Consider the following 20,415-nt stretch of genomic DNA (forward strand, 5'->3'; position numbering starts at 1 on the left):
CCCGCTGGTCAAGTCCTCCCCACTCCCCCCGCCATGACCTCCCCCACCCCTCTGTGTTATGCGGAGCAGCTCCCCCAGGCAGCCTCTGGGGAAGCCAGAGTCCCCAGGGGACTAGTCTGACCACTGCACAGGCATGGATGGAGGCCAGTGTCTCTGTGTCAGTTGGTGCCACATGCAGTGGGGGGGGGGGGGGTCGCTTCTTGGTTTGAGGTGGTGGCAGTAACAGCAGAGGGATCTGTCTCTAAGGCTGTGGGAATAGCTCAGAGGGGTCAGGAAGCAGGACAAGTGGGACTGAGGGTAGGGGCACAGTGGAGGGAGTGGGGGTGGGGCAGAGAGGTCAGTGTGGCTACTCAGATTTGGGGTGCTATATAAGCTAAGTCCAGTACCAGCTCACAGATCCTCGTCTGGCTTAGTGCTCTTCAGGATACTCAAGATGACCCGCCACAACACTGCGTGTAAGTGATACAGCGTGCATCTGAATGGAGCATATATTCACAGGAATGGAGTGTCCATAAGGTAAGCACTCATCTTTTCGAATGATTTTTTTTTTTCGATTGGCATGTTATTTACCGCTCAATACTGATGAGCTGGAAAACAGGGTCGTGGCAAAAATTTGTGAGTCTGAATAAATAAGGTCGAGTAAAGGAGGTTGGCCCCTCTCTTTGCCCATTGTCCCACTTCATCTCTTTCTCCTGTCCCCCAGAGGAGGTGGTCCGTTGTGGCTTGGAAGCCTGGCCGGGTCAGCCCACATTCTCTCTGTGCACATTTATTTCACAAGTGACTGAGCTTCATTTCCTCCTACTTGGGGGCCTTCCTTAGGCCCCTTGTAGCCTCAGTCTAGGCCCTGGGAGCCGAATGGGACTTCTGTCTTGGGATTAGTACCACGGTGAAGGGTTTTATTTTTCACGCCCTCCACTTTTAGCCATTCACTGTTCCCTCCCCGTCATTGTGGCTTTTCACTCATCCCAGCTTCTTAATTAAAATCCTTGTTCTTTAGTGCTTCGTCATTGCCTTGAAAAATTTCCCAAATCACACTTACCTCTTGAAGGAATACCTTACTTAATCTCCATGCTGGCTACTTTTCTCCCTAAATCAAAGTTAAACAATTATTTCTGAGTGTGATTTTAGGTCTAGAATTTTGAATTTATTGCCTCCATTCCCTTAATTTCACGATGACTAAGTGGACCATGATTTAAGAAATCTTGGAGGAAACCCTTAACATCATAGCTCTTCTTAAATCAGAGTGGCCCTCACTTCCATAAATCCTAGCAAAAATAAAGGCATGGGCTTGCAGAATGGAAAATGGCCTCAGAAGCTGATTGAGTATGACTGCCTCCCACCCCGCCCACCTCCAACTCCCACTTGAGACATGAGACATGAAGAAACTAGGCCTGGAAAGGCTCGGCCAAAGTGTGGTAGAGGCAGGAGAGGGACCCGGTCCTTGTGCCTTTCTGTCTGGGGCTCTCCAAAGATCCAGACTGGTTCTTCAGTTGACTGCATGGTTCGGTTTGAAGATTTTATTAAGACATTTTTCGGACAGGCAGCAGAATGTTCAATTATGCAAGACCAGGAAGACTCTCTCCTGCCTTCTCCTACCTTCTCACGTGCACTCCCAGTTTGTGCTAACAGATGTTTCTGGGTGCTGTCTGGCCAGCCCAGGGGGACCTGACCCATAGCTGGTGACAGGGAAACTTGTGGCTGAATCTGGAGGAGGTGCCCTGCTTCTTCCCGATCCTGCGACTCTGGGGTCTCTCTGCGTGACCCGATGAGCGGGTGCACGCTGAAATGACCTGTAGGAGACCCATTGTTTGGCTGCAGTTTTTTATCATACTGTTGTGTTTTGGGTAAGAATAGAAATAGAAGAAAGTTTTAAAACTGGTGAAGTAAATATCTATAGGAGATTTTTGAATTTGCTCATCTTGCAAAAATACAGTGCTCACTTCCTTTTGTGTGTCTCTGAGTCTGTCTCAGGAAATCGCTGACCAATCCCCTACACTGGGGTTGGAGACATTATCTGAACTTATGTTTCCTTCTAACTTCTCCCTTCCAAACTTACTGAATTATATGAATTCAAAACTTAACTCTCCCCCCTCTTTTTTTGGCCAAGCATCCCAGTTGGCTACTGAGAAGCATCAGTATGCTTGCAAATTCTGAAACAGGGTTGCAAGCAAATTCTTTGTGTGGAATCTAGCCTGTTTTCCATGTTGGGGGAGTATTATTAAACCAAGAATTGGGGGCCCCTGGGTGGCTCAGTCGGTTAAGCGGCTGCCTTCGGCTCGGGTCATGATCCCAGGGTCCTGGGATCGAGTCCTGCATCGGGCCCCCTGCTCGGCGGGGAGCCCGCTTCTCCCTCTCCCTGGGCCTGCCTCTCTGTCTACTTGTGCTCTCTAGCTCTCTGTCAAATAAATAAATAAAATCTTAAAAAACAAAACAAAACAAAAAACAAGAATTGCCCTGAGAGCAAAGCACAGAGCAATTCAGAGAGGTGTTCAGGTCTGCTGGTGTCTGATGCCGCTGCCCTGAAGGCTTGTTTTGTCATTCACACTTCACCTTTTTTATTCCAAGGTGACTTTAATTCCACCCTTATTTTATGCACAGTAGTCACAATAGCTCACTTCAGATGTTAGCATTATCTCCAGGGTATATTCTCTACATCTGGTTCGTAGCAGCTACATTCCGCCCTTCTTCGGGAAGCCAAGGAAGTCTGTGGAAGTCCAGTCCCTGTTCGCTGCACTAAACAGAGCTATTTCAGAGCTTGGTCAATCTATAGACCTTGGCTTACATATGACCCGGAGTTATTAAAAAGACACACCCCAAGGCCTGCCTTGGTTATGTAATAGGGCCACTGGGCTGACTCAGGGACTTTGTGCTCAGAGCTGAGAACAGAAATCTGCTTTTCCAAACACCTCAAAGTGTGGGAGGGGAGCTAAACCCAGTCTCTGTGCTGTGGGGCTCCATCTTGTCCACGGACTTAGAATTAAATTTCAGAGGGAGGCATAGCCTATTTCCAAATTCCCCTGTTTCCTTTTATGTCCAGTCCTTCTTCTCTCTCTCCCAGGATGGAAAGTGCCATCTTTTCCCCAGTCCCGCTGTAGAGAATCTGGCCTCAAGCCAGCCTTGGGGGTTCAGTCACGGGTGGCCTTGGCAAAGATTCATGGTCAAATATGAGAGAGCATCATTCCTGCCAAGGCCCTGGGGCACTGAGGATGGTATGGCTTTTGTCCTTGTGAGCCCACATCACCTTTTCCAAGTGGGAAGTCACAGCGACGGAGACCTGGAAGTCACCCAGGTCTCATGCACTCCTCATTTTGCAGATGGGGAAACTGATACCTGTAGCAGAGATATGACTGGCCTGGGTTATAGACTGGGCAGTGGTAGGGGGAGAGCTGGATCTCAGACAGAAGCCTGTGTGAGGGGAGGGACCATGCTGGTCCACCCACTGCTGTCTTCCCAGCACCTAGCTCAGTGCCTGGTACATGGGAGGGGCCCAGGAAATATCTGTTGAAGGAAAGAGCAAATGTAATACCTTTTCTCCATGCCAGCATTTTATTCTTCCTCTTCTCTTGAAATTTAACTAAACTTATCCTTAGAAAAATCCCCTCTGTCCCCTCCTCCAGGCCAGAAGAGATCACAGGGGCATGGACAAGACACTGTCCCACTACACCAGCCAGTTACCTGGTGCCCACATAGAGCAGGGGGCAGTCCCCCAGAAAGCCTCCTGCCCATCAGTTACCACCAGCCTGGCCTAGTTAGAATCTCACTCCTAAATCTGACGCCAGACTTGGGCTACAGCTAGACCGCTGGTGGGGGTGGGGAGGGGTGCTAGTTGTTACAAGTGTTTACAATTTATTTGGGCACCAAGACTGATCTCTCGGTCAATTAATGAAAGCAAATGACAACTGATTTGGGGGTCTCCAAAAGTTCTGGATGTTGAATAGGGGGTCCAGAAAGGTTTGAGAGCCCCAGGCTTGGAGATGAAGTCAGAGCAGTGAAAATGTCTTGTTGGAAGAGAGAAGAGGGGACTCTCTTGTCACAGCTTGGCCAGGCCAAGCCCACATCACCGGGAACTGCCCTTGTCTGCCCAGGATTTTGTAAGATTCTCCGGCTGGGAGAGGGCAGAGTCAGAAGAGAGGTATAAAAACTTCGCTCTTTCGCAGGTTGTTGGCTCCCAGCGAGGGGGCGTGTCACTTGACTTAGCCTCCAGGTGTTCTGGCCCGCTGAGGCGCCACAGCTATGGCGGCTGATTAAGACCACTCGTGCATCTTGAGAGCACAGGCTGGGGAGCTCGGCCCGGGAAGGAGCCAGGGGAGGGGAGAGAAGGGGTGTGTTGGGGAGTGGAAGGGGGATGTCGCCTGCAGATTACGAGAGCCCGGGGCTGAAGCGCGCCGCCTTCAGCGGCGGGTGCGGACATCGCCCTGGAGCGCTGGGAGTCCTCGCGCCCCGCGTGCGCGCCCGGCTGCTCCACGCACCTGCCGCGGGCCCCGCGCGGGTCTGAGCGGCGGGCGGGCGGGCGCCGCGCGCACAGGTGGCGGCGATTGGGCAGGCGGGGACCGGAGGGTGACGTCACGAGCTCCGGTCCCGGCGGCAGAAATAGGGCAGCCGCGGCGGCGGTGGTACGGCGGCGGCGGCTCACGGAGCTGGAGCCAAGACAGCCCCCAGCGCGTTCGGGACCCGCCGACAGCCAGAGAGACCGACCGAAGGACGCGGAGCCGGGTCGCCGCCACCGCCACCGCCTCCACGGGCGCTCCCGTCCGCCTGCGTCCGGCCACCTGGTCTTCCCTCGGCCCCGGCCACCTCAGGTACGCGGGCGCGGGGAGGGTGCCAAGCCGCCGCCGCCACCAGTCGGTCCAGCTGCGCCCCTCTGGGGTCCCGGCGCCCGCGGCCCCGCGTTTCGCTGCAGGGCCCGGCGCGGGCGCTCGCTCGTCCTCACCGCCGGCGCCGGAGAGCCAAGTTTGCCCGCCTGGCGGGCGGCGGGCACGGGACCACGGGACTCGGGTTCGCCCGGGCTACCCCGGCCCCGGCCAGGACTCGGGGGAAAGGCTGGGGCGCCGAGGCTGGTGGCCCGGGTCTGCAGTAGGTATCGGAGTGACCCGGCCGGAGCGCGGAGCAGAACCGCTCCCGCCGAGCCCGCTGCCCGCGGTGGCTCCGAGACCCCGCAGGCGCCGCTCTCGGTGCTCGGGTCCCCGAGCGGCCTCGGCGAGCCGGGCGAGTGGCAGCCCCTCGGCTCGGCTCGCTGCCATTGGCCCCGGGCTGGGGTGCGGAGCGGGCGTCCTCGCTGCCTCCTTCCTCCAGCTTTGCGGGGAAACTTGCGTGTCCGCGCTGCAGCCCGAAGGGCCCGCTGAGCCCCGCCTGGCGGTCGTTCCCCCGAGGTCCGCCGCGTCTGCACGCTGGGGCTCGGCGGAGGCTGAGGAGGGGGGACCGTGGCACCACCTCGTTCCGCAAAGACCGCGGCTCCGGTTCTGTCCAGCTAGTCTCTGTTCCAAGAGAGCGACCGGTGTTCCCTGCTGGGGGGTCACTAGGGAGCAGTTCGTTTGGGGCACGCTCGGGCAGGGAGCTTGGTCCTAAGAGAGCTTGTGCGGTGGGTGATCTCCGCCCCTCTCTGCACCAGCAAAGGACACCTATTTCAAGTTTGGGGGGGCACCTAGGCGACGCAGACAGAGCGCTGCGCTTCGGGCGCTTGTCGCCCCGAGTTGGCGGCGGAGCGCAGCGCGAGCCTTCGGGGCCCCCCTGAGCTGACGAAGCGGCGCCTCCGGCGCACTCGCCCGCGGCCTGCCACCTGAGGACTTCGGCGCCCGCCACTCTGGCAAGGGCAGAAACCCGCTGGAAGCAGCAGGATTTCTCGCAGTGCCCGGGACGTGGCGAGCAGCCCGTGCAGTGCGCCGGTGTGCTGAAGTTGCTGGGGCCCCGCGGAGTCGGACCCTGCTAGGTCTCTATCTCGCCCTGCTAGTCAGTCCCCCTGCGCTGTCCAGCCGACCTCGTTCCCATAACTGTCGCCGACATGGATGCATCGCGCTGCCGTCGCTCTTCTCCGCTCTCCTCTAGGTGTCGCTTCCTCCGAGGTTTCCCGCGAGTGAAAAACAGCGCCAGTAGCTTTGATCGGTTCCCTTCCTAAATTTATCGCAAGCCTGTGCACGGGGAATTGTGCTAGATGGGTCCCCGAGATAGAAACATTCGCCCACATTCTGTGGGCCACACGTAAACAGAATTTCATTAGGAGGTGGCATGGTAACTTAACCAAACGTGCACTGGGAATGGGCCTATATCACAATCTCTGAGGCACCGGGAAGAGACATTCGGACGTTTCTGGAAGATCTAAAGTTATTTTCCCACCACCAGGCTTAGGGGAAAGTCCGACATGACTTTTAGCAGTGTCCTGTCAGTGCTGGAGTGGGTGGGTTCCTGTGCTTGCCCCTTCTGGCTCCCAGGACAGGCTCTGATCTGGGTAGTTGTCAGGTGGAGGGCTCAGCTGGGGAGTAAATAAATGGTCAGGGGAGTGAATGATGGGGCTTCTAGGACACCAGAGCCCCAGCAATCCTAAGGCAGTAGCTCAAACCACAGCCATGAACCAATGCCCCACGGGGCCCATGGCCGCTTCCCCGCTTGGTTTTGTGAGAAGGCACTGCAGCATTACTACAGCATTTCTCTTCAGACACACTCAGCCGAATGGTAGCTTTCTTCCCATCCTAGGAAAAGAGACAGCTCCCGCCCCAAGACTTTAGACTGGGCCAAAGGTCATGCAAGATGATAGCATACTTCATATATACTGTAATGTGTTAAAGTTGTCCCAGTGGCTTTTTCTTAGACATTTTTCACCACCCTCAGTTTTCCTTAACCTCAGGAAATCTATTTTTATTCCAGAGAGGGGCCAGCCTCTTCCCATGGGCCTTGGGGGAACTTTTGTCCCTTGTGCTCTGTCCTGGAGGTGGGTGCCTGAGGGGTAGGTTGGATTTTTCTACTTTGACCCATCAGTTGCTCAGGATTCTTCTCTTAGTCTCAGAGTTGCAGGATTTTTTTTTTTTTTTTTTTTAAGTGATCGTCATGTTGTGATCTTCTGTTGGACCTAATACTATATTCCAGAAACAGGTCATTGAATAGTCAGAATTTCTTAAATCTTTAATTCCTACTTTACCTTTCTTGGTATGTTTCTGCAAATTCAACCTTCTTGTGTTGCTATGTGTGGTCAAGTGTATACTTCCTAACGTGATGAAATTAGGAAGTTATTTCAAGAGCACATATGTCCTTACGTTTTCTTTCTCTTAATGCATAACACAAGGCATGGAACTTTGAGTAAAATAGAACTCCTGCTGGGAGAACGTGGTACTTAAGCAGTATAATCTAAATGTTGGAATGACGAGGGTTCCCGGAACTCACAGGTGTGTGGGTTAAACTTCCTGGTATCCAGAAGTGTCATAGATTGATACATTGCACACAGACTAATTTAGGCATTCAGTTTAACAAATGTTGGAACAATTAACCAAAGATAAAGAGCAGATAATCAACGGGAAATGCAGTGTAACTTCATTATGGCTTGCTGCAGGGGTAGCCTGATAGATTTCCATGCCTAAGTTCCCTGGGTTGGTATTTAAGGGGCTATCTTAGGAAGTTTGAACCCCTTGTATTTTTCTTAAAACACTTGGATATCAAAACTAGGGTCCTGAGCCTTTCAGAAGAAATTCATGTGTCACCTCATGGTGTTAGGTTAGGGTCAATATGTTTTGTTTGTTTGTTTGTTTTCTTTTAACACTGGGTAGACGTACTGGCGGCTGCAGGATTTTGGTGGTCTCCAGGTGGTTTCCATTTGTTGATTGCCAACATCCCATTTGCAAAATGCAGTGCTCCTATGGTAATTGGCTAACGCATACACTTGGTTAGTTGGAAAGGTTGGAAGTTGAGGTGCCTCAGGGATCCAAATCTTACTGTTCTCTTTAAGGCTGGGGTGGTATTGCTTGGTTCTACCAAAGCATCTTCATGATTTCTGGTCTTGATGGTTACAAAGAGAAGCCATTTCCATGGGACTAATCTGTAATGTCTAGTTTGGTAACGTTCCCATGTTCTGGGAGAGATGCTGAGAGAGAACTGGTGAATAATGTCTCTAGAAGCTCTCAGGGTCTGAATTCCCACTCTTCCCAAACAAGGCTGGTTCCCGGAGGAGAGAAGCGAAGTTTGTATTAGAACCATTGCCAGCTTAGTGTCCGTGCATCTCTCTGGCCTCTGACCCTGTTCAATACCCACCACTTGCATGCTGGTGTGTCTTCTGTGGTGGGGCAGATTTGGAATCGACCTATTCACTCCTATTTCTCCCTAATCACTTGCATTCTCACGTCACCTTTCTCAACTTTTTTGAAAAAGCGAGTCAGTTTTCTGAATGTCACATCATACAAATTGGTAGTACCTCTATAATTTTAAATACAAGTAATAGCACAGGTAGCGGCTTATAATTATAAAACCAGAAAGATCCTGTGCTTTCCACACAGAGCAGGTAGATGATCTAGTAGGGCCCATCCAGCACTAAGAAAAACAAAATTAATCTGATCGAGACAGAATGCCAGCATTCCGTATGTGTTTGTGATAGCGTAAGAAGCAAAGCCATTGCCTAGGGGTCAGGATGCCTGGTTTCAGTCCAGATCTGGCTCCTGACTTGGCTCATACATTGGGTGTATTCTCTGACCTGCCAGGCTTCTGGTGTCCTATCTGTGCCGCAGCTAACCTCGCACCTGATTTTCTTGAGCATGGGGAAAAGTGAGGCTTGGGTGGATAACCTCAGAGGAACCAGGTCTTAAATATCAAGTCATTGTGCATTGTGGGTTGTTTGAAAGAAAAGGCAGTCCCAGCTCTTTTACGAGAACAGTCTCCAATCGATTTATAGCCAGTCTTAAGACTCTAACATGGATTGAATGAAGCTTATAAACCTAAATAGATCTCAAAATGAACTTGAGGTTGAAAAAGAGGGCTTGTGCTATTATAGCTGTTACCTTCCCATTTCTATAATGAGGAGATTCTTGTATTTTCTTCTGTCTGAAGATCAATAGGGCTCTTTGAAGGTGAGGCGTAACGAGTCAACAGGTCTACTTCCCTCAAAGTCACTGTCTTCACCATGCCGGCACTCCCCATCAGCCGAGAGGCATCCTTGCTGCCCAGCATTCTGTGCATCTCCTCATCATTTCTTTCTTTCTTTTTCTTTTTTTTTCAACTACACTTCTTCCTGGCCAATGAAGATAGCAGCTCTGAGAGCTGAGGACCGTGTGCCAAGTGGCCGCATTCTGGGAGGGGCGCAGCGAGGAGCAGCCTGGCTCCTTCCTCATGCTCTGCTCCTCTGGAGGAGTGTGGCTCGTGGCAGCTGTCAGAGGAAAGGAGAGGCTCGGGATTGCCTATCTGGCTCGACCTGGGTTTTCCCCATCTTGCTAAGAACAACTGTTTATTGAAACAAAATACTGCTAAGTATTGAGAGGCCGCAGAGGGGAGGATGTGAAGAGCGCAGACGTCTCGCCAAGTCCACCTGTGCGGCTTGGAGTCCCAGCTCTGCCATTTATATGCCACATGGCTTTGGCAGGGTACTTAGCCTCTCTGTGACCTGTCTGCTGTTTCATCTGACTAGGGGATGACTAATGCCCTCCTCATGGAGCAGAAGGGAAGACAGTGAGTTAATACCCGTGAAGTGTTTAGAATAGTGCCTGACACACATTACTGTTACATAAGTGCTAACCAAAGAGATCGCTTCTATTTGGGTATTAGATAGGTCATCAAAATTGATTTAGACCCAATATTAATTCTTTTTTTATGAACCGAACCATCATAAAACTTGAGTTGTAAATTTGTAGGCTGTTGCTCCTGCAGGTAAAATGAATTGTCAAACACAGTGAGTATAAAATGACATCGAACATGCATCCACCGTGCAAATGAAGTCCCATCTGGTGGGACTGGTGGTGGTCTGGTGGTGGCCAAGCTGAGCAAAACGTTACAAAGAAGCTGGGAATATTTCAGTAATTGGCCTGGCTCTTGTGTTTCCTTGTCTTTAAGTCTTTGGGGAACCTCAGCGCCAACCAGATAAAACCAGAGACGAGTCCGGGTGCCGCAGGGCTGGAGCCCAGGCTTCCTGAAGCACAACTCAAAACAGCCGGTTTAATACCACAGGTCTGGGGGCGCCCTCTAAAATAGTTTCCGAGGGGCGCCTGGGTGGCTCAGTCGTTAAGCGTCTGCCTTTGGCTCAGGTCATGATCCCAGGATCCTGGGATCGAGCCCCACATCGGGCTCCCTGCTCGGCGGGAAGCCTGCTTCTCCCTCTCCCACTCCCCCTGCTTGTGTTCCCTCTCTCGCTGTGTCTCTCTGTCAAATAAATAAATAAAATCTTTAAAAATAAATAAATAAAAAAAAATAAAAAAATAAAATAGTTTCCGAGCTTGCCAAAATAATAATTGAAATGAACGGATTTTATTTTGATGCTATCCATTAATAATAAAACATCAAACATAATTAGTCCTGGATTACTAGACAAACTGAGAACTGAATAGTCGGTTTCGTGGCTTGAATATTTCATAACTCCAGAAATTGACATTTGTATGTTAAGTAAGTTTTGATTATTTTGCTGTTTTTGGTTTATTCAGGCTCGAAAGCATGAGAAGGGAGAAAAGAAGACCTTTTGTACGTGTGCTTCTCCACGAGCACTGTTTGATAGTGGATAAGTAGGGAAGAATTACTAAAAATAAAGTAGGAAGTAGTGTCTTTCTCGTTCTAGCTTGAGTATTGGTATTTTTTTAAAAGATTTATTTATTTGAGAGAGAGAGAGAGAGCGCATGTGCATGAGCAGGATTGGCAGAGGAAGAGAGAGAATCCCAAGCAGAGTCCCACTGAGCACAGAGCCTGATATGGGGCTCGATCTCACGACCCCAAGATCATGACCTGAGCCAAAACCAAGACACCCATGTGCCCCTCAGTATTGGTATTTAAAAAAAAAAAATTCCAAAAATCTAGTAAGTGCTTTCTGCAGTTCCAGGCACATGGCTCTGCGTTCAGAAGACAATACTTGATGGAGAGTAGGGAGTCGCCCTATTTATCTTCAGAAGAACTGGTGGCAGTTTTTATTTTCTTTTAGTCCTGAATGATTTTTCCTCCACACTCCACAGTCCGTGTGAAGAACTCACACACTGTAGCCAGAGCCCTGATCGGGAGCGTGGGCTCGGGGGGCTGCCGGGGATGCTCTAGCTCTGTCCCGGGTAGCAGTGCACACGGCACCCTTGCCCTCAGCTCTGCGTCCTTCCGAGTGCACAGCAGGTACTGACAGTGACGAGACCGTGACCTTCACACTGTGTTTACTGCCCACTCAGACTACTGCCCCGGTCGCTCCAGCCTTGCCAACAGATGTCAAAGATGAAGAGACTGAGAGAGCAATGGAAGCCTGTGGACTGTTGGTACGACAAGAGAAACATTTTCTTAAAAGACTGTCATGACTTACAACCTTGCCTCTTCCGAGGCCAGTGTTAGATGCCATAATTTTTAGCCTGACTTCTCCTTCCTGTGGGCCTTTCTGTCTCAAGTGAGGGACATAAGGCATATCTGGAAAAGCAGCCAAAGGAAGCTGGGAATGTGGTAGGAGTGAATTTGGTGGTGCTGGCGTCAGCAGCAGTGATGGTGGGATGCCTCCAACCCTTCTTGTTCAAAGTAAGCATCCTCCAAAGCTCTTGCCATGGGGGTGAGCAGGCGTGGACTCCTTCATCAGCCTGTGATGTCCGTCAAGCAGCTCATCATTTCTGACGGGGACACCTGCGCTGGACCAGTTCGAGGCCAGATCACATGGCGTGCTGGCCTCCAGGGAGCTCCGTGTCTTCATCTCCCCGGCCATAATCAGGATGCCGTGTGTACCACATGCAATTAAGCACCAAATTGTGTAGTGCGCACAGAAATCAATAACCCCTCTGGTTTCCTTGAGTACGAGTTGTAAATACTGCACGATGAGTTCTGTCTCCCTGGCTGCGTTTCTTAGACAGAGATACTGAAATCAAGGTTGGAATGTTTACAGTGGAAACCTTAAAAAAAAGAAAAAAAAGGTAGAGCTGATTGGACACGTCTACTAGCCTGTGTCCTTGTCCCATTCGCACCCCAGCACATGGTAGGGAGTTGGATATCTGTTGTCGCTGATCCTTAGTTTTTTCATCCGTGTAATTCTTTGATTACTTTGAATTGCCCGTTTCTTGTCTTCTAGGACTTCAGACCTCTTACCACATGAGCTTCAGGAACCACCTTAAAGGTTATTGAAATTCCATTATCCATTGGGTGCTTGAATTCCTCTACAGGAAGGAACAGTCTGGAAAGGAAAATATTGAGCCTTAGCATGCCCTTTTGAAGCTCGCCGTCTTGTAGACTGAGACCTCAGCCATAAACAGGGCGCCACACATTTAACGTAATTCCTCCTCGGTATTTCTTGGGCACTAATTGCGTGCCCAGCCCCAAGGCTTTCTGAAGAGACTGGAGCGCGGCTGTGTGGTGGCTGAACAGAAGTGACACGGCACCTCCCCCCTCGCTTGTTCTTGTAGCTGGAGGGGTAGCTGGTGTGTGGGGTGGGTTTCCACATAACCGCTGGCGTTTATAGAGTTGTTAACTTTAGGTGTCCGACACGGACTCCTTCGACCCTCACCGCAACCGTATGAGATACATATCACTGACCCTGTTTTAGAGGTGAATCAAGTACGATTCAGAAGTACTAGAACTTCTCCAAAGTGGAACAGAACGGTTGCTGGTAGGATTTAAACTCTGGTCTCTCTGATTCTGGAGTACAAGTTCTCCCTACCCGCCCTGTGACATGCTTATATTTTGCAATGCTTAATTCTGAACGTTTGTCATTTTCTCAACAGACTCCACGAAATGAAACCGGGACGCTTATGGCTGCATCTCGCGCTGCTTGGGGCCTCCCTGCCCGCCGGGCTGGGATGGATGGAGCCAGGACCCAGCAGAGGCCTGCACACGGGTGTGCGTGAGCCACGGACGGAGGTATAGTCCCATAACTCCTGATAGGACACTTAAAATGTGCTGCTTTTCAGTATCAGCATATCTGGTTTCTTCTCTACCTTTTGTTTATATCAGTTAGATTGCAGTGTGAATTTAAAGTGTTCCCCCTTTTTGGTAGGGGACAGAAGGACACAACATGCATTGGTCTGGACAGGACGTTTTATATCACGCTGTATGTAATCGTCTGAAGTCTCTGCAATGCTGAAAATGTGTTCTAAAACCAGGCTTTAGTTGTATGGTTTGTCTTCCACAAAGACCCTCAAGAGAATGGCCTTTTTGTATATTTAATAAAACTCTGAAAATGCAGACTCAATGGTGGAGCACACCCACGTGAATTAATGAAGTCTTTTAATTATAAAATGTGTTTTAAAAGAGAGAGACTCCTTTTCACGTACACAGATAAAAAGAACCAGGCTGAGAAAGAACTGGCAAGTAGGGGTCCTAAGGGAGACTCTCTTAATGAACAGATAAGAATGATTAATGGCATGTGAGGTATATATAAATGCTTCTAAAGTGCTTGAAAAACTTATTCTCAAATGCCTCCCTAGAGAGTCTCGATACACTGCTAATTGCTTAGCGAACTTGGTCTTAAGTACCAGAGAGGCTACATAAGCTACACCCTAGCCCTGCTCAGGTAGGAGGCCTGAGGAATTCGGGGCTCGTGAGGGGAACAGTTTCTCTGCAGGAAATGCTTTGTGTGTGCCAGACCCTGAGAAAGGACTACACCCTTTCGTTAAAGCTACCTGGGATTTTCCTGATGACATGGTAAATACACCTTCCTACCCAAGAGCTTCTCGGGCCCTTTCAGCTTGCACTGCCCTCCTGGTACACACCCAACTCTTGTCTCTGTGCTTGTTTCCTGTCCTGTGGAATGAGAGAGAAAAATTACCTCCAAAAGCCAACATTACCAGAGAGTGAATAATGACACACAGCGTATGGATGGTAGGATTAATGCATTATTTGATCAGAGGACATGATTTCTTTCTCATTATTACTTAATCGTAATGCAATCCCAGACTTACAAACCTTAATCTCTGGGGAGCTTCAGAAGTTGTTGAATGCACATGTTTGCTGCTGAGGTTCACGTGGCTTCCTTTTGTGGTGAGCAGATGATTGAAGAGCATCACTCTCTCTCCCATCACAGTCCATGAAGGATGCGACTTAATGGTCTTTTGAAAGAGCCTGGAGGCTTACTTGCTAGCCAGCACAGCATTTCCCATATGGGATCGCTTAATCATTACACTCATATTCACACAGAGGGAAAAGGATCCTACAAATATATTGTTGAATATTTAATAGCAAAGCAAACAGGCAAACACACAGATAAGCTTTTTTTAGTCTTCTTACTATTGGGGCTCATTGGCCCACTGTTTTAAATTGCCTATTTCAATTAAACGAGTCAAACCAATTAAGGTAGGATTTAGCTGGAGGTAAAGTGAAGGTAAGTTAATATCAACCGAGGGCATCTTTATCTTAGCTGTTAACAGCCTAACACTTTGTGCACCATCAAGAAAGAGCAGATGCCTCATTCTGAGGCAGGAAGGGTTTTTGTTGGTTAGTTTTGGGGGTGTTGTTTTTCTAACCCCATCAGGACAGAGCCCAGGAGATGAAACTGTCTCCCAGTTCCAGGCCTCGTGCTGCTTAGGGAAAAGGAAGTGATGCCCATACAGACTCCAAATGCAGAAGAGCTGCCCTGTTGATCCAGTGTTTGTGGCTATGGATTGCATTTTTGCAAACTGTGATAACTTCTACTCGTGGAGTCTGCTTTTATCAATGATGAAATGAGCTGATGACCATGCGGATGGGCCTAGGATATAGGACAGCCTCAGCAAAGGTTCAGATAGAGCAGAACATGGATATGTAACTGAACTGCTTGCTGATTCTGACCACGCTCCATGTATGGCCTCTTCATGCCATTCTTCACTAGCATCCTCATGTCTGGGATGCTGTCCCTTCCTCCCGCATGGCTGACTCTTCTCCTCCAAGGCCCAGCTCTGGTTCTTACCTTTTCTCTGGAACTTTCTTTGAGTACGCTTTGGTCACATTTGATGTCTTGTTCTGAACTAGTCCTTCTTTTTTTTTTTTTAACTCATATTTTTATTTTAGCATACAGAGGAAGCCTATCTTATCTATGTTTCTCTTCCTCTCGATGTCTAATAATTTTCAGAGCAAAGGAGAGACTCCTTGTGTTTTTGAGCTGATCGGTATTCAACATTTAGTACTAGTCGTGAAGTCACTCTCGCGCTTTCAAAACTCAGTCTAGACAGTCAGTCATTTCCGTGTGTGATAGCCCTCCCTGCGCGGCAGGTGCATGTCCAGCGGGGACATGAACGGTGCCCCAGCCATCCTGTAAGCAGCTGGCAGGCCAGCCTCGCTGCTCATCAACGTCCAGGGCGCTCCTTGTATGTTAGAGCTTCTGGGCAGTTTCTTGTTTGAATTGCAGCTATTAATGCATCCAGAGCTGACTGCCAAACTATACTAAACTCCTCTAGCAGTTTCCTCAGACAGTCTTACTTTCTGGAAGAATCATAACCAACTGAGCTTCCTGAGACTCCATAAATTAATCAGAAAACCTCTTCAGGACCCAAATGATAAAATGTTTCTGTGTATGTTTTCTTCCTGCTAATAGTACTTTACAAAAACATTTATTGACTTCAGATTTTTAAAGTACTTGGAAAGCATTAATAAGATTTGACTTCCCTTTAAAGTTATTACACCAATTACTTGAGTGTCCTAAGGGTAAATAAGAATTAAATGACCAGTGCATGTGTGTGTTCACGCATTTTTAAAGCAATGATGGCATATGTAAGTTTTGTTAAATTATTGTTTTATGTACAAAGACTGCAGTTGAAATAGCTTCAAGGAGCTTATCATTTTACAAATGTAGATGAAAAGAAATGGAACTGGGTGGAGTGCCTCTTTAATAAGAGCTGAGTGGCAGACTGTGGCCTAGAATAGTAGTGAAATTCTGAATTCAGAGGAAACAATTCTGAGACCTATGACTCAACGAAATTCTAAAATATCCAGTGTTTGTGGCTATGGATTGCACCCCCCGGGCACTAATTTTTAAAAAATATTTCTTTTCTTGGGGCACCTGGGTGGCTCAGTCGTTAAGCATCTGCCTTCGGCTCAGGTCATGATCCCAGGGTCCTGGGTTCGAGCCCCGCCTCGGGCTCCCTGCTCGGCGGGAAGCCTGCTTCTCCCTCTCCCACTCCCCGCCTGCTTGTGTTCCCTCTCTCACTGTCTCTCTCTGTCAAATAAATAAATAAAATCTTAAAAAATATATATATTTCTTTTCTTGAATCAGTGTCCCTGTTCTTACATAGTTGATTGAATTTAAGACAATGCTTTTTCTAGTTATGGTCTCCTCCCCACCCCCAATTTATGCCCCACTCTTCTGATTGGTGACTGGGAGAGTAGCTGATCTTCTTGTAGGCTTTGAGGCATCCGTTATTTACCTCTCCTTCCTCTTGCCCCTCGGTCTGTGGGTGTGGGGAAACCACCTCCCTTCTCCCTGTGAACAGCTGGGGTCCGGGCTGGAATTTTCTGAACCTCATCTGTAGACCTGTGTGCATCTCTTATGGATGTTTTCTGTGGAGTCCCCATTCCTAGACACTCAGTGGTGCTAACTCCAGCATTTAACTGGCTTGCCACGATGAGCTTCTGGGTGAGCTGTCTGAGCAAGAGGCCTAAGTGGGCTTTCCCTGGGGTGTGGGACTGCGGGCTGCACCCCTCTTGGAGGATCCAGGACTTCTGTGCAGCTGTAGAACTGGCATGGGGCTGGGGGGCGGCTTCTTCTCTGATTCTGGAATATTCAGGCATGGCTCTCTACTGATAATTCTCTGTCAGAGGGTGTGGATTTTTAGTTTTTCAGCTCAGGTTGGGAGAATACAACCTGCCATCTGCAGATGTGTAAGTAAATCCATGGTATTTTTGGTGGAAGATGGTGGCAAGTACTCCAAGTCCCGGGGTGGGGGGCAGGTGGAGGAGCCGGTTCCCACCTCTAGAGTTAGTGTGGGCTGGGCCCTACACCAGGCTCTCTTGAACTTCAGTGGGCTTGCAAAGAGCCGGGGGTCCTGTTAAAATGCTGATGCAGTAGATCTGGGTAGGTCCTGAGATTCTGCATTTCTCATCCGCTCCAGGTGAGGCTGATACTTCTGGTCCCAGGGGACACTGGGCAGCAAAGGCATAGAGGAGTTCCCCATACCCTGCCTGCACACATCCAAGAAGGAGATTCCATTTGGTGATGAACCCCAGCTTTTTTTTTTTTTTTAGCTTTTGTCAATATGATGAGGCTGCCTGTCATCAGCAAAAGGAGAGGAATGTACAGGCTGCAGTCCTGCTGGGAAATAGCTTCACACTAGGCGGGCAGGTGGGCGAGGGGAGCGGCGGAGTGAAGTAGCCTGGCTCTCAGAGTCTTTTTCACCTATTTTGAAGCTAGCAGGTGGACAGGTAAACTTGGTTTTCTATATGCAGGGTTCCTCACTGGCTTGTGGGCAGGTGATTTAAATCTTGAGGGTCCGCCCACACTCCCGTGCTCCCACCCATCACTGTCTCCCTGTCGCCTGTACAGTTCCTGTCCCCAGGGCCCAGCCAGGCTTTTCTGGGGATGCACCTGCCGGGCTGGTGTGGTGTTTGAGGGTCTTGTTTATGTATTTATTCTCGGACAGGGGAAGTCCCTGTCTTCGTCTTCATGTTGGAGGTTTCTCCTCTCTCACTGCTCGCGGCAAGCCTCCCACCCTGTACCCTGGTTAGTGCACTGCGGGCCCCTGGTGTAGTTTGAGATCATAGTTAATAGAGTTTTAGTTGGCTCTGAAAAGTTCTGTGACCCAGGAAAATGAACATTTGTGAGTTCACAGAAAGCCATTATTCTTCCTCTTAATTTAGCATTTACTCTTTTTTTTTTTAAGATTTTATTTATTTATTTGAGAGAGATAATGGAGAGAGAGAGCACATGAGAGGGGAGAGGGTCTGAGGGAGAAGCAGGCTCCCCGCTGAGCCGGGAGCCCGATGCGGGACTCGATCCCGGGACTCCAGGATCATGACCTGAGCCGAAGGCAGTCGCTTAACCAACTGAGCCACCCAGGCGCCCAGCATTTACTCTTTTTTTTAATGCCTCTGCTGCTAAATAATCTATGCTTCTGTAGGAAACTTTCCACCCTTGTAATCAGGACATCAGGCCATACGTTGTAAATGGGGCTCTGATTTCCATTTCTCGGGGAGTTGGCAGCATCAAATCTGCCAGGCCCCAATCATCTGCTTGATTTATTCTTTATGACTTGTGGGTTATCTCTCTTGTTTACCATTTAGAGAGAAGTAAATGCCATGATGGTGTCAGACAGACTCTAACAGGCTCCACGTGAGTGGGCTGTATTCTTCTGTCCTCCCAAGCCAGGGCCGTTGTCCTTCTGCTTCCGCCACTGTGGTTTCTGCTATGAGTCTCCTGGGCCTTGTCTTGTCTGCAGCCACTGGGGGGATGGAGGGCACTGGTGCCAGAAACGGAGAAAATAGAATGAGATGGGCCCTGTACTCAGAGCGGTAGCCCCTGAGCTAACTGCAGTGAGACCCAGGTACACTGGTGTGGGGAGGAGGAAGCCTGCCCCTCTGGCCAAGAAGCCACCTGTCCGTACGGCCTGGCCTCTCTCTTGATGGGTGGCCACACATCCTTGCTTTTTGGCCTTAGGCCTTCCTTGGGTCCAGAGACATGGACCAAGAGAAACCCGATCTCTTTCCTCCTGATCCTGGTCCCGATACTAAGAGGTTTTTTTTAAAAAGTAAAACCTGGGTATTCTCATTGAATACTTGGTCTTGATGGAGCCACCAGCCAGCCCTGCAGACCAGCAGCTCCTAGCCCCATGCTGTGCTAGGGTGTTGCAAGGACTATCATGAAATTCAGAAAATAAAATTAACTTCACTTTAGTTAATTTTATTTATTTATTTATTTTAAAGATTTTATTTATTTATTTGACAGAGAGAGACACAGTGAGAGAGGGAACACAAGCAGGGGGAGTGGGAGAGGGAGAAGCAGGCTCCCCGCGGAGCAGGGAGCCCGATGCGGGGCTCGATCCCAGGACCCTGTGATCATGACCTGAGCCGAAGGCAGACGCTTAACGACTGAGCCACCCAGGCGCCCCCACTTTAGTTTAATTTTAAAGTCTGTTTCCCTGACAGCACTTCTGGGCTTAGTAGGGAGTGGTGACGCAGAACCCAGCTGTGGATAGACCCCCGCAAGGTGGAGGGGGGAATAGAATTCTGGCGGGGGCCTGTGGGGGAGGGGCAGCTAGTGGTTTACCTGGAGCTTCCTCCTCTCCTCCCAGGGATGGTGTCATACTGTCACGTTTTGGACGAAGCAGCCCCCTCGGGTAGCATCTGTGTCGTAGTCAGGTCAGACAGAAGTGGAAGGGGGCAGTGGGGATGGGAGGGGAGGGGTGGAGGCAGGGAGCTCTGAAGTACATATGTTTGTTGGGTGGGTTAGTGAGTAGAAGTGCCCAGCTCTGGCGTTGGAGCTGGAGACAACATCTGGCATGTCGCAGATGCTAGTGAGCCACCTGTTTCATGGGCTGGTTACCTCTCTGCAGTCCAGAGTAAAGCCCATTAGCCCTTTGACCCACTTCCAAGACTTGAAAGATGCCCCACTGGGGAGAACCAAGCAGAGCCCCGTAAGCCCCATAGAAACCTTCTAACTCAGAAGTGCAGTCTGCCCAAGGCAGCGTATTTCTAGATGAGAACACAGGATCTCGTTTGGGTTCTGTGTTCCAGGTCCAGCCTGGCACAAACTAGCTCTGTGGACCTGAGACACTCCCTTGTACTCTCTGGCCTCTGTTTACTCACGTGGAAAGTGAGAGGGTAGCAGGATGCCACCTCAGATCGCCTTCAGGTTGTCTACCCATCTTAATTCTGTGGCTGCTGAGTGGGCCTTTTACACCATGTGGTGAACATTTTAAGTGTTGTTTCTTTATTTTTGTAAGGCCCTCCAGCACATGTGAAATTGGAAGGTTTGGCCCATCCTTGTGTGTCTCAAGTCACCTTGTGTGTTCCCATTTGGTAAGGGATAGCAGGGAGGAGTTTGGGGGGTGACCATTTGGGGCTTATTTGACCACCATTGCTCTCCCGTCCCTCTGAGTTCAAAGAAGGCTTTACTGGGGCGCCTGGGTGGCTCAGTTGGTTAAGCATCTGCCTTTGGCTCAGGTCATGATTCCAGGGCCCTGGGATTGAGTCCCACATGGGGCTCCCTGCTCAGTGGGGAGCCTGCTTCTCCCTCTGCCTGCAGCTCCCCCTGCTTGTGCTCTCTCTCTCTGACAAATAAGTAAATAAAATCTTTAAAAAAACAAACAAGCAAAGAAGGCTTTACTGCAATGTGTGCTGATGGCAGAGACTCGGGCGCCCTGCGGGTGTCCCCCAGAGGGGGAGAAAATC

The 20,415-nt window shown here is 49.8% G+C and overlaps 1 protein-coding gene across 3 annotated transcripts in view; it reads left to right on the forward strand.

The window, feature by feature from the left end:
* Nucleotides 1-20,415, forward strand: part of FSTL4 (follistatin like 4) — a 400,176-nt gene that overhangs the window by 19,829 nt on the left and 359,932 nt on the right. For 2 of the 3 annotated variants that reach the window (XM_081827061.1, XM_081827063.1), the window contains exons 1-2: nucleotides 4,629-4,799; nucleotides 12,846-12,981. In XM_081827061.1, coding sequence (XP_081683187.1) covers nucleotides 12,856-12,981 — 126 coding nt within the window. In that variant the 5' untranslated portion in view covers nucleotides 4,629-4,799; nucleotides 12,846-12,855. Of the gene's footprint in view, nucleotides 1-4,628; nucleotides 4,800-12,845; nucleotides 12,982-20,415 lie in introns of those variants that run through there. The other variant, XM_081827062.1, reaches the window with a different exon arrangement.

Source organism: Leptonychotes weddellii, chromosome 7 (assembly GCF_054177405.1).
Source record: "Leptonychotes weddellii isolate Sample4059 chromosome 7, ASM5417740v2, whole genome shotgun sequence".
Classification (NCBI taxonomy): Eukaryota; Metazoa; Chordata; class Mammalia; order Carnivora; family Phocidae; genus Leptonychotes; species Leptonychotes weddellii.